This window comes from Acomys minous (assembly GCF_964271855.1).
Source record: "Acomys minous genome assembly, chromosome: 17".
NCBI classification, from domain to species: Eukaryota; Metazoa; Chordata; class Mammalia; order Rodentia; family Muridae; genus Acomys; species Acomys minous.
In genome coordinates this window covers 59,612,031-59,625,588 of record NC_140500.1, presented here as the reverse complement: position 1 = coordinate 59,625,588, position 13,558 = coordinate 59,612,031, and the positions used below count along the sequence as shown (strand labels likewise).

At 48.3% G+C, this 13,558-nt stretch overlaps 1 protein-coding gene across 22 annotated transcripts in view; it reads left to right on the top strand.

The window, feature by feature from the left end:
- The window catches only part of DYSF (dysferlin), a 200,235-nt gene that overhangs the window by 155,372 nt on the left and 31,305 nt on the right, over positions 1 to 13,558 (top strand). For all 22 annotated transcript variants that reach the window (XM_084766036.1, XM_084766029.1, XM_084766046.1 and 19 more), the window contains one exon: positions 12,557 to 12,655. In XM_084766036.1, the coding sequence (XP_084622162.1) occupies positions 12,557 to 12,655 (99 nt within the window). The remainder of the gene's footprint in view (positions 1 to 12,556; positions 12,656 to 13,558) is intronic.

Genomic DNA, 13,558 nt, shown 5'->3' with positions numbered 1-13,558 from the left:
GAGTGAGAAGCATTTCCAGAGGCCGTTTGTCTCTGAGCTGCAAGCTGTGAGGCTGTGCCTCTGACCTTGAGAGCTAACTTTAGCCATGTTCATTGCGTGTGTGCATGTCTGTGTGCACACGCACCACACACGCACATAGATGTCATATGGAGGCCATGTGTCCGTGTCAGACACTTTCTCTACCACTCTTCTTTTTTTGAGACAGAGTCTCTCTCTGAGCCCGAAGCTTGCCTGGCCAGCCAGCAAGCCACAGAAATCCTTCTGTCTCCACCAGCACCACAGGCATGCTGCTTCTTGCATGGTTCTAGGGGATTGAACTAAGATCCTCGTGCTTGTAAGACAAGCACTTTACTGACTGGCCATCTCCTCAACCCCACAGCCATAGTTTTTTTTTTCTCCTTATTCCTGTATCTATTAACTTAGAAAGATTGATGCTGGTTTCCTAAGGACATGTACTCATGGTATTGGGAATGTTAGAATCACGACAGACATTGCAGACTCTCCTGCCATTAGCTACATCCCTTTTGTCCATGGTGTGGGTACGGCCTGGTCTCCTTCACTCCCATGAGTTCTGTTTAGGTGTTTGACGCCTGTCCTTGGTGTCATTTGGGTCTTCCTCATGACTCATTCTCTCATTTTTTTTCCCCCTGAACAAATACAAATCGCCCATCAAATGACAAGTGAAGGCATGGGGTGGGGTGGGGTGGGGGCGAGGGGAGGGAAGTCAGAGCTGCAATCTGTTAGCTATTTGGAGTAATTGGTTATTTGCTGTGTGTGCGGCTTGGGAAGCCCGGCACATACTTTACGGTCTCTCCTGTTACGGGGGCTGGAGTCACCCGCCGATATTGGATCCTGGTTGCTGGAGCCCTTGGCTCGGGGCGCCTTTCCCCTGCTTGGCATTCCTGTGGTCTCCTCGGGGGGCGCACCCCTCCTCCCTCGGTGCACACTGCAGGGGGGACAGCCTGGGGTGAAACGTCTGGCAAACTCTAGGCCCCCATCAGGGAGGAGGCAACCCTAGCTCCTTCCAGCCAGCCCTCATTGTTTCTGCCCTCCCTGGGCTACCACCCTCCTCCCCAAGGGGTTTTTCCCATGGCACGAGAGACCTACTTGTCCCTCCATAGAAAAAACGTTCTTCTCTTTCTTAGACGGATGGCCACGGCTTTCCCTGACAGCCTTACTGGCCAGGAGGCTTACACCAGCATTTGGCATAATCCTTTCTGGTCCTGCTTATGGTCTACTCCCTAGTCTGGGAGCTTGGACCTTTGTAGACCTCTGTGCTGAGCACAAGGCTCCTTTGGGGACTCTCAGTGAGGTGCCATCCCTCACTGCTTGCCTTTGACACAGCTCTACAGGAGCGGAGGCACGGGAAGTCAGAATCAAGGAACAAGTTCACAAAGATTTGAAAAGTTAACGTGATTTTGCGTATGAAAATGCACACGGTAACTAGAAAGTGGGTTGACTTTGGCACAGAGTGAGCTCCCCCCAAATCCCTTTTAAATTGAATTTAAGATAGCTAATATTAGTGTCTGTAGTTTGATGGATGCTTCTGCAGCCCCGGGAAGGCCTTCAAAAATAGTTTTTCTCTTAAGTAGATTGCTGAAACTCTTGTTAAGCAAAACTGTACCCATAAGCAGAACGAAGGTTAGGTAAGCTCCCACAATCCCCCAGGCCCTTCTGGAACCATCGTGGATTCCAAATTAGAGATATTGCATTGCTTTCTTCATAGGATTGAAGGATTGGAGCCTTCTTTCTCTCAGCCCATCGGGTAGATTCCATTCTCTCAGGCATCCTGCAAGATACCCTCAGGGAGCCAAACTGTGGGCCAAATGCTCAACTTCCGAGCCTTCCGAGTCTGGAAATGGCTAGCAGCCCGGTTCCCTCAGGCCCCTCAGCAGTGTGTCCAGAAACCTCGGTGTCCTCAGGCCCTTCATGCACGTGGCCAGAAGGCCAGCTTCTCCCAGTTTCCCCACCCATGTGGCCAGCAGCCGGGTTCCCTCTGACCCCTCACCTCTGTGGCCAGCACCCTTGATTTCCTCTAGCTCCTCACCTATATGGCCTCCTCACCCGTGAGGGTCCCAGGAAGGCCCCTCACACATGTGGGACACGTGTCTCAAAATAAAAATTAAGCTAAATGATGAGGAGAGGGTATATAGTAAGCCTGGCTTCACTATTGGGCCTTATTTATAAGCTCAGCAAGTCCAGTTCCCTGTAATCTCATATGGGTATGGCCAGAAAACATGGGTTCCCCAAAGACTCCCTGCTCACGTGGGACCCTGTTTATGAGAGGCTGGCCGATGATCAGACCCTGTCTTTGCTGAAGCTCATGTGCACATATTCACTGGGCCTTGGGAAGCAATCCAGCACTTGAGTTGAAGACCTTTCTCTCCTCTCTGCTGGTCCAGCTGGAGGCAGGACGCATGGCACAGAGATCCTTCTACAGACAAGGAGGCTACCATCCAGGGAGTGTCAACAAGGCTGGAAACCCAGCATTTTACTTGTGAAATGATTGGCATTTGCTGTGAGTGTGTAGATTCTTCTGAGTCACTGGTAGTGAGATGTGTGGTTTGTGGGGGGTGGTGGTGGTATTGAGTGGTTTGGTGTGCACGGGGTGAGGTAGGTTTTAAGTCATGTCTGGGCTGTCAGTCTGAGGACATATATGTTACTTGTGTGTTTGTGCTTGAGCGTCAGGAGCAAATTGCCCTCAGCTTTTTAGACCTCAGGAGATAAATTGATGTCCTATGACATCATTTGAGCAACGAAGATGTCATACCCGAGTTAGCAAAACTGGGTCTCAACACTGAGGGTGTTGGTACTCTCAGCAGGAACAGTTACCATGGTAACCAACATCAGGCTCACAGTAGTTCTCGGACACCAACTCAGAGCTTCACAATTCCCTGTTGTTTGGTTGACTGGAAACCATTTCTCTAGGAAAGGAATAGCTTTCTATGTAAGCTTAGCTTTTGCTTAAGCTCACACACAGCAGCCCATTGCTTCACTTAGCAGAGGGCATGTGCTTCTGTACAGTGGCCTCCAGCCTAACTCTATAACCTTGGTGGTTATAGGCGATCAGCTTGGCCAGTAGGTTGGTCTCTTTGATTCAAGCGAATGCCCTGGGGGAGAGAAGCTCTGTCCATGAGCTGCAGCAGGAGGCACAAACTGTCATCCCAGCCACTTGGGAGGTTGAGATATCAGGATCAATAGTTCCAGACTGGCCTGGGAAACTAAGTGAGACCCCGTCTAAAAATAAAAATAAGCTGAAGGTGGTGGTGGTGGTGGTGGTGTGTTCATTAATAGCACACTTGCTTAGCATATGCAAGGCTCTGGGTTCTATCCCCAGTATGGGGGGATTTCTCTTCTGACCCCCCCCCCCCAGTTCCCACTTCCTGACCTTACAAGAAGAGTTAGAAATTTTGCTGCCAGTTTTGCTTTCCATGGTCATGACAGGCAGTAGGCACCAGGGTGGTGATGGGGAGTGCATGTTTGGACCACGCCATGCTGACTCAGGCCTCAGAGGATTAGGATGGTTGTCAGACTGACTGTCTTCGTTGCTTGGCTGTTTGCTCAACAACTGGAGGCTGGCGATTAGTTCAAACGCGCGGGGCTTTAGTCCATGCCTTGATAAACTGACTTTTTTTTGGTTGGTAGAGAGATGAGTGGCCTTGAACCTTGGGTACAGGATGAGAGTGGCAGTGGTCACACTTCTGGTTCAAGCTTCAGATGACACTTTAGGAACCAGTCTTTTGCGTTTCTTCCTCCTCTTTGCCGTGGTCCAAGGTTGATGTTCAGCTGTTCCCAGGTGAGATCAAGGACACACGTGGCATTGGAGGCCACAGGACTGCCTCCCTCCCTTTGGAGGGGGGTGCATTTCTGTCAGTATCAGACACTCAGATGCTGGGGGACACTTGGCTGAGACCTTGAAGGTTCCCCTCAAGGCTGTTCCAACTTAGTCTGGGACTTCCTTGGCAGGTTAAGGGAGAAGTGGGCTTGAGGTGACTCCATCAGAAGCCAGGCTGGGGTAATGGCAGCAATGATAGTTTCAAGCCATATCCATGAGTGTGTGTTAAAAATATCACTTTATTTTCTGTAAGTCAACTTAATCTCCCTTTTGAGCTCTCATTTTTTCCTAATGGTAGAAAATCCCTGGTAATCTTAGGCATTTTAGGTTTAAACTTAGTCACTTTGGGCTTACTTTTCCCCTCCACACCCCAGAGTCGGGGGTGGGGGTGGGGGTTGGTGGTGGCAGCTGCATTTTGGTTTGGACTTTCTTGATGCTGTTATTTCTCCAGGGAGGGCAGTCTGGTTCCCAGTACAAGTCCACCCTGGCGTCTCTGAGCTGTGACTTCAGGACACATGGATCAGACTGCGTTTGCTGACATCCACTCTTAGCCCCACAATTTGGTCAGGTCTCCTGGTTCCCTCACTCTCTTCTCTCTCTCTCTCCTTCCCCCTCTCTTTCTATTTCTTTGCCCTTCCCTCCCACCCTTCCTCCCTCTTGTCCTGACCTGCAGGCTTAGCTGTGGAGTGTGTGACACTTTAATGTCCCATGCCACTCTGAGGTCTACAGGAAGTGCCAAAGGCTCTTATATTTGTGCAGCTTCCTGGCCGGTGCCCTGGCACAGTTCCTATGAAGATGTCTGGCTAGCTATATGTTACCAAATCCTGCAGTTCATGGAGGAGGAATCCAGAAAAAGTTTGGATGGTTTGTCAGAAGCCACCACACCTCCCTTGTTCTTGCTTCTGTGCCCACATCTTATTTGATGGAGAAGAGCCGGCTGAACAAAATGCTACCTTAAACCCACTGTTACTGTTTGTTTGTTTGTTTTGAGATGGGTCTCATAGATGCCAGGCTGGCCTCAGAGTCACGATAGAACTGAGAATAACCTTGAACTCCTGGTCCTCCTTCCTTGACCTCCCACCTGCTGGGATTACAGGTGTGCACCACCATACCTGGTTTGTGCAGTGCTGGGGATGCAACCTAAAACTTCCTGCAAAGTCTCAAGTGCTATATCACCAGAGCCATATCCTCAGCCCCTTAAATTCATCATTTGATGACACATGATCTGTTTCCCATCCTCTGACGTCACATACCTGTCACATATTTCCTGAGATGCCAGTGATTACCAAGAGCTGATCTAAGGGTTGAAACTGGCCCTGTGATCAGAGGTAATGGGACTGTGGGACTCTGCCCCCATGAAGGAGACACCCAACAATAAAGACCTAAGGGAGCTCTAGCTAATGTCTGGTGGGGATCTCTGCTGTGCAGACAAAGTGAGGGTTGAAGAAGGAAGGTAGACATTGCCGGGAAGGAAGCTGTAGCTTGAAACACAGAGAACAGGAGAGACAGGTTGAGAGTTCATTGGAGGCAGGCTCGAAGGGGAAGGGGAGCGGTCATGGATGCAAGTCGCAGAACACAGTCCTGTGAGCCGAACAGATGCCATCTTCATCAGGTCAGCTTTGCCCGCTTGCAAGAGGCCATAGGGAGTGGGCGGTTGACTGTTGACACTTCCTCATTGAAGGAGGAGGCAGAGAGGGTCACTAGACCCTCACCTGTGAGTGAGGCTGCTCCCCTCAGCCATTTGGATGCAATTCTGCCCTAATTACGCAGTCACTGGGAGCTTGGGAGGTGCTAGAATATATAGTTTGATGAGGTTAGTTGTAGGGGCTATGTGGTTATGAGGAAGCCGTCATCCATCCTAGGTGAAGACTCCCCAGTGCGGCAGCTTTGAGGTCACCCATGCTTGTGGCAGTGATCTCTCACTTGTGGTCTGTGAGCAATCCCAGTAAGCTTGCGGGTTCCCCATGGGGAGCTTCGGTGGAAACGCGCTTTGGTTGTAGTTGGAATCATATTGAGGAGGCGGTAGGCATCACTGATTCCTCCCCTCAGGAGGCCCTTCAAGAGAAAGACGAGAGAGTGCCGAGCAAGCCTGGGACCAGGAAGGGTAGTATGGCTGGAAGAGGGTGAGATGGCAGGAGGGCAGAGGATGGGAGCTGCGACAGCTCTAGGCTCTGACACTGAGCCTTGTGAGGTTCTCGCAAAGGCTTTAGTTTATTTAGTTTATTTAGCTTTATTTATTTAGTTTATTCTGGCGTCTGACAAGACACCAGAAGGCTTCACACTGACGGGGCTAGGCTCCATTTGCAGATTATAGGGTTGTGGTGGTAAGAGTGGATTTAGAGACAGGGCAGCAAAAGGAGAGAGATGGGAGGCCAGTTGAGACCAATATGAGAGGACAGGACAGGGCTGGACCAGAGTAACAGAGACAGGACAGGGTGGGGAATGGCGGATTCCGAATACGCTCTGGAGCTGGGTCTGAGAGATGCTGAGGGCTGTCTGTGGGCATGAGGAGAGGAGTGTAAAGCTCGGCTGAGCACCTGGAAGGAAGGGCTGCCAGTTCCTTTATGGGAGGAAGGCTACAGTAGGAGCCAGCTGCCGGCTGATAACTAGACAGGGCGTTAAAGAGGCTCATTAGGCATACAATGACAGACACACACAAGGCAGCAGGAGTTTGGAGGAGTCATTTAGGCTGTCTATCATGAGACCCACCAACGTCCATTTTATTTAAAGATGTAGGACTGGAGGAGAACTCTAAGAGAGAGTGCCTGTAGAAAGGAAGGGGTTAATGAAGGATCAACAGTAAAGGCTGAGAATGGTAGGAGGACACTAGGGTGCTCTGGACAGGCAAGGAGATGATGTGCACCAGGGGCAGAGGAGAATGACTCCTGGGCGCTGCTCCATTAGATTTATGAACACGTAAGTCCTTGGTGACCTTATACGCATGTTTGGGTGGACTAGAGAGAAGGACAAGAATTATAGACAAAGCTGGAGGTGCAGCTCGGTGGATAGAGCACCAGCCTCGCATGCTCAGAGCCCTGGGTTCTATTCCAGGTGCTGTATAAACCAGGCGCAATGTCACATGTATGTGATCATGGCACTCGGGAGGTAGAGGCAGGAGAATCAGGTTATCTTCTGTCACATAGCAAGTTTAAGAATGGCCTGCTGGACGTGGGACTCTGCCGCAAAACAACAGCAGCAACAGCAGCAAAAGATGGTCTTGCTGTGCATAGCAGCACATTTCTTTAATCCCAGCACTAGGGAGGCAGAGGCAGGCAGATCTCTGTGAGTTTGAGGCCAGCCTGGTTTATATGACAAGTTCAAGTACAGCCAGGACTACACTGAGTGGTCCTGCTTCAAACAAAACAAAATAAACGAACAAAAAATTGATCTTAAGAAAGCTTCAGACACTGTTTAGTGCTCAACTACTTGTCAATTAAAAACAAAATATACACTTTATTTTCTTAAAATTTAGTGTGTTTGTGTTTTAGAGATGGGGGGGGGGGCGGACAGGACACATGTGTGGAGATCAAAGGACAACTTTTGTAGTTATTTCTTGCCTTCCACCTTGCTGAATCAGGATCCCTCATTTCTGCTTCACTGTGAGCTCTAGGCTAGCTGACCCGTGAGCATCTGGCATCATTCTGTCTGACTCCCATCTCTCCATGGGACTGCAGGGTTTGCAGATGCTCACCACTGTACCTGCCTTTCACACAGTTCCGGGAATTGAACTTGTGCAGTTAGGCTTGTGCAGCAAGCACCTATAGCCACTGAGCCGCCTCTCAGACCCCATGCCACCTCAGTTCTTGCTTGCTTAGGCTACATCCTTGAGATGCCTACTTTGTCTTTAGGGTGAGCGAGCTTCTAAGCTTGTGTTTGCTCATTTGTCCCCTTTTTTTTCCTAACAGTTTTGTTGAGATATCTGTGTCAACACATGACAGGCTTTATTTATTTATTTTTTAAATTTTTTTTGGTTCTATCAGTGATTCTCTTTTAAAAATTTATTTATTTATTAATTCATTCATATTACATCTCAATGGTTATCCCATCCCTTCTATCCTCCCATTCCTCCCTCCCTCCTATTTTCCCCTTACTCCCCTCCCTATGACTGTAACTGAGGGGGACCTCCTCCCCCTGTATATGCTCATAGGGTATCAAGTCTCTTCTTGGTAGCCTGCTATCCTTCCCCTGAGTGCCACTGGGCCTCCCCATCCAGGGGACATAGTCAAATATGGGGCACCAGAGTTCATGGGAAAGTCAGTCCCCACCTCTCCACTCATTTGTAGAGAATGACCTGTCCCTTGGTTAGATCTGGGTAGGGGTTCAATGTTTACTGCACGTACTGACAAGACCATCTTTAAAGTGTACAGTTTGGAGGCTCCCCTACCTACCCTTGTATTAAGAGTTGTGCAGGCAACACCACAATCCATTTTAGAACTCTTTCCTCGTTGCAGGAAAGACACCAGCTCCCTGCAGCCTGCTACCATCTCCAGTTCTGTGAGCCATTTCTCTGCTTTGGGTCTCATTTCATCTAAATGCAATCATGTAATAGGTGGTCTTCTGTGATTTACTTATTTGCTTAGTGTAGTTTCAGAAGATGGACTTTTGGGTCATGCCCACCTGATGGCCACTGTGAAAAAGGCTGCTCTGAGCTTTCAAGTCCATGCGTTTGTATCATGTCCATTTCTCTAGGATGTGTACCAGGAGCAGAATGGGAGTCACACAGAACGCACTGCTTGCCATTTTTCAGAGTGGCCGGGGCGTTCCACAGTGTCCATCCGCCATGTTTTATGCACCTGCCAGCTTCTCGCATCCCCACTGACGCCGTGTTCCCTGAATCTCTGAGGACGGCCATCCTTGTGTGTCACCTGCTTCTCATTGTGGTGTTTGCTTTGTATTTCTCTGATGACAAGGTGGACAGAGACCCTGTTTTTATGTCTGACTGGCTCTTGTGTGTTTTCCCTGGAGGAATGTGGTCTTAGGGCCATTGCCCACTCCTAAAGACTTACTCTATTGTGTTACTTATGCATCTCTGTGTGAGTTTATGTGCACCGTGTGCACGTGGGAGTCTTTGGAGATTAGAAGGCCCCGGATTCGTCCCCTGGAACTGGAGTTGTAGGTGGTTCCGAGGAGCCATGTGAGTGCTGGGGTGTGAACCGGAGCCTGCAGGAACAGCGAGCATCCTTAGCTGCTGAGCCATCCCTCAGACCTCTCCGTCCACTTTTAGGTTGTATTTGAACAATTCATTGAGTTGTGTGGGTTCGCTACACATTCTAGGTACAGTTTCTTATCAGATGTATGATTCACAAATAATTTTTCTCCCATTTCGCCAATTGTGTCTCATCCCCTTTCTTGGTAGTGTCTTTTGAAACAAGCTCCTAGTCTTCACTTATTAATGACAGAGTGGGGGGGGGCAGGGAAATGGCTCAGCGGGTGAAGCATCTGCTGCACAGGCCGGGGGAACTGAGTTTGATCCCTGTAACCCAGGTAGCTAGGGGTGGAAAGAGAGACCCAACTCAACAGTGTTGTCTTGAGACCTATGGCACACACCGCTTCTCCCCCACTTATGCAAAGAATACCTCTACTCAACAACAACAACAAATCAAAATTATTTGCGTGGTCCATAAAAAGCACGTAAATAAACAAAAGTACGTAAAGTCTGTTCGTTCAGAAGCAACAGCTTTGAATATTTTTAGTTTAGTCTTTATACTAAAACAAGGCCTTATAATTCATGTTTTATTTTATTATTTAGAAAGATGTACTTGTTTTTTATTTTATGTGTATGAGTATTTGTCTGCTTGCAGTGCCTGAGGAGGCCAGAAGAGGGCGTCGGATACCCTGGACCTAGAGTTACAAGTGGTTGTAAGCCAGCACTAGGTGATGGGAAGGAAACCTAGGTCATCTTCAAGAGCTGCTCTTAACCCTTGAACCATCGCTCCACCGTCTCAGACTTCTTTTTCTTTCCCTTGAGCCAGTGCCCCATGTAGCCCAGGCTGACATCACACTGGAGTAAGTGCTTTTGTCTCGGCCTCTAGAATGCTGGAATCATAGGTGTGCCCTGGCTTCCCTGGCCCGTGAGTCTTAACCATCTCTAGTGAGCCGTTCTCACTTCCTAGAATGACCCAGCTAGAACTCACCAGGTCTGTCGCGGCTACCTGTTTGCTCAGAATCTTTGTACTCAGGAATGAGAGCTCTTTATATTTCCCTTCCCTCCTTCTCTCCTCTGTATTTCCTTGACAGGCATTGTTTCCTAAAATGAATGGAAAAAATTTTCACCTTTTCCCCTTCTATGCTATGCACCAAAGAATAATTTCTCTTTAAAGACTGGTACAACTTTCTCCCAAGCAAAAACTCTCCTGGCTTGATAGCTTCCTCTGAAGGTATTTTTATTTTTATTTTTGACACTGCTTTTACTTTCAAGGCCCACACTCTCTTCTTCTTTGATAAATATTTATCTCTTTTTTAGGTGGGGTTAATTATCAATTGCAATATTCCTCTTTCTGATATGGCTCATTTCCTTACAATTTTACTTTAAATTTACATTTTATGTTTTATTTACACTTTTCCTGTTTTTTGCAATTTCATAAATTATTTTCACCCTTTTTGAATAAAAGTGAGAGTATTTCAGGTAAAATTTTCCTGTGCACACAGACCTGACTGCAACTCGAGTGTCTTGAATTTAGTTTTCGTTTTTCTCTGACTCAGTGGGGTTATAAGAACGTGCCTTGGATTTTCATTTTATCCTTTCTTATTAATTTTAAACTTTATTGAATGGTCAGAGAGGTGACCACCATGAGTTTATTTCTGAGTTTTTATTGAGCTTTGCTTTTGGCTTTTCCCTCCTCAGTGCTCCAAGGGTGCCAGAGCTGAAGGTATACTTCCTGTCCTCGGTGTTCACAAAGCCTGTCTCTTTGGTTGTCACTGCTGATGATATTATTACCCTGTCTCCTAGTCCCCGCCCCACCCCGCATGTATGTGTAAAGATAGAGAAACATATAATGTCTTTTCTACAACTCGTGTGTTTCTGTCTTTTGTGTGTGTGCACAACACACTGGTTGGCTGCCTGTCTTGTCTGACTTAAGTCAAGTGGGAAAGAAACTAAGCTTTAGGACGAGCCGAACAGCTAAACAGGGTTCCATTCTACCCACTACCTAAGTCTGTGTGCCTGTCTCTGTGTTCCTGTGTGCACTCTGTGTTTTGTGTGACTACATGGATGATTTGGCATGTCTGTCTCTCTGGGATGCGACTGTGTAAACATTGTCTCCTGTGTGCTGATTATTGTGTGTGTGTTCAGTGTGTGTCCGTGTGTGTGTGTTTGTGTGAGTGTGCATGTGTGTGTATGTGTGTGTGTGTGTGTTACAGCAATTCTTTGTGTTGCTCTGAGCATATGTCTTCTGGAGCATTGTAAATCCAGAAGCTCTGCTGTCCTGCACTTTAATCCACCTGACCCTGTTTTTTTCTTTTGTGGCCACAGAGGGTCCTACTGGTAAGTGACAGCCTTGTGCTGACCCTCATTCTCTGCTCTCTGGGGTACCTCCTGAGGGCGCTAGGACCACACCTCCAGGATAGACAGGAACTCTGGGTGCCTGTGCCATCCTCACTGCATGCTTGGTCCCTTGGCCTGGTTCATTCAAAAGTGGGAACTCAAAGGGTTTGGCTTAGAGGAAAACTAAGCTTTGTTAAGCTTTAGATACTCGGTTCTCTACATAGGCTGGTGCAGCTGCTGGGAAATGTCCAACTCGACTCTTCAGTCATGGTTCCAGAATGTTCTCTATAGACATCTCATTCTTAGCCCTTCTCACTAGGCTGGCTGGGTTTCAGTGGTATGGGTAGGCCCCAGCCTGAGAGCCCTGCCTTGGGTAGGTTTCTGGGGCAGACCCTTCAGGGTGCATGCTGATTCTCTAAGGGAGAGGTACACCCTGAGGCACAGCTGGGGAAGGGCTGAGGCAGGAACTGATCTGGAAGGTGCGGAAGGAAGTTTGTGTGGCCAGCAGTGGACCCCTTCCAGAAAACATGACTGATGAACGACAGAAAGGACACAGTTGTCACAGCTTCCTGTCTGCTCGCCCAGCTCCCAGCACTTAATAATCATGAATAAAGTCATTTGGTGAATGCTTGCTGATCTTTGGGGACTCTGCTTTGATTCCTCCTTGACAAGTCTGGGTCCCAGTGCAGACAGCAGAGCTGTGGGCTGGATCTTGAACTTCCCTGGCTTAACCTTACCATGCTTTTAGACAATGCACTCTTGACATCTTCCGTGCAGAGAGCTGCACATCCTGGGACCTCAGCCAGTTTGCCTGGGATGCCACTGTGGTTATGCCTGCCTCATAAGACCTGAGTAGGGAGCTGGGAGTTGGGGGTGGAGCACGCCCTGAGCCTCTGTTGCTTAGTGCCAACCAGGTGTTACAAGCTTCCTAGTCTGCATGTTCCTGTGCCCCAGAGAGGCAGAGGTCTCTGGCTCCCTGTTTTCCATGCCCCCTATTTTTTGTTTGTTTGTTTGTTCATTTGCTTTGTTTTTTCTTTTGTTTGTTTGTTTTTTGAGACAAGGTTTCTCTATGTAACAGCGCTTGTTGTCCTGGAACTCACCCCCTAATCTTGATTACTTCCAGGCAAGCCTTGGGATCCAGGTCAGCCTGAAGACTCAAGTCTTCAGAAAAACCCCATTCCAACGGTCTTGATTGGCAGGTGGTCTCCTAAACCCTCCCCTTCTTTCTTTTTGCTCAGGAGGAGGAGTTCATTGACTGGTGGAGCAAATTCTTTGCCTCTGTCGGGGAGAGGGAGAAGTGTGGGTCCTACCTGGAGAAGGACTTTGACACCCTGAAGGTAAGACCTCTCTTCAGAATGCATCCCCCAATCAAGCAGGTGTTGGGTGCAGGGATGGGCAGTGAGGGTTCAGTGGGGGACCAGAGAAGTCTTCACAAGTCTGAATTGAAGGTCGGTCTAATGGTCGGCCACCCCGCTTTAGAGCATGGACTTGGAACAAGAGCTCACTGTGGGTGATGGTAAGCAAGGAGGTATCTGTGGTAGAGTGTTGACAACACTGAAGTCTTGGTGGTGGGAGGAGCTCCACAGAGCGCTGGCCTGCACTTGTGAGGACCTAGGTTCAGTCCCTGGTTGCAAGGGATGAAAGAAAGATAGAAGAGACCAGCAAGATGGCTCACACAAAGGCCGACAGCCCAAGTGTGAGTGCCTGAGCCCGCTTGATAGAAGTCCATGTGTGTGCAGAGCAACAGTTGGTGAGTATGTGCGTATACACACACACACACACACACACACACACACACACACACACACACACACATCACGCATGCACGCACACTCCCTCAATCAACCAATCTGAAAACACCGAAAGAGGAGAAAATGTTGAAATATTTATAGATGAAATAATGTTTAGGGTTCATTTAAAATGCTTTTTCAAGCCTGGTGTGGTGTCTCACGCCTTTCATCCCAGCATTCGAGAGGCAGAAGCAAGGAGATCTCTGTGAGTTCGAGGCCAGCCTGGTCTACAAAGTGAGTCCAGGACAGCCAAGGCTACACAGAGAAAGGCTGCCTTGAAAAAAAAAAAAAAAAACAAATGAAAAGTACAATAAAATAAAATGCCTTTTCAGCATTTTATCCCCCTAAAGAAAAAAAGAAAGTAAGGGTGCTCCTTCCACAGAGCTTCAAAGCAAAGACTTGCTGAAACTGTGAATCACTGATGTTTCTAACCACGGTGGGTGCTGAGGG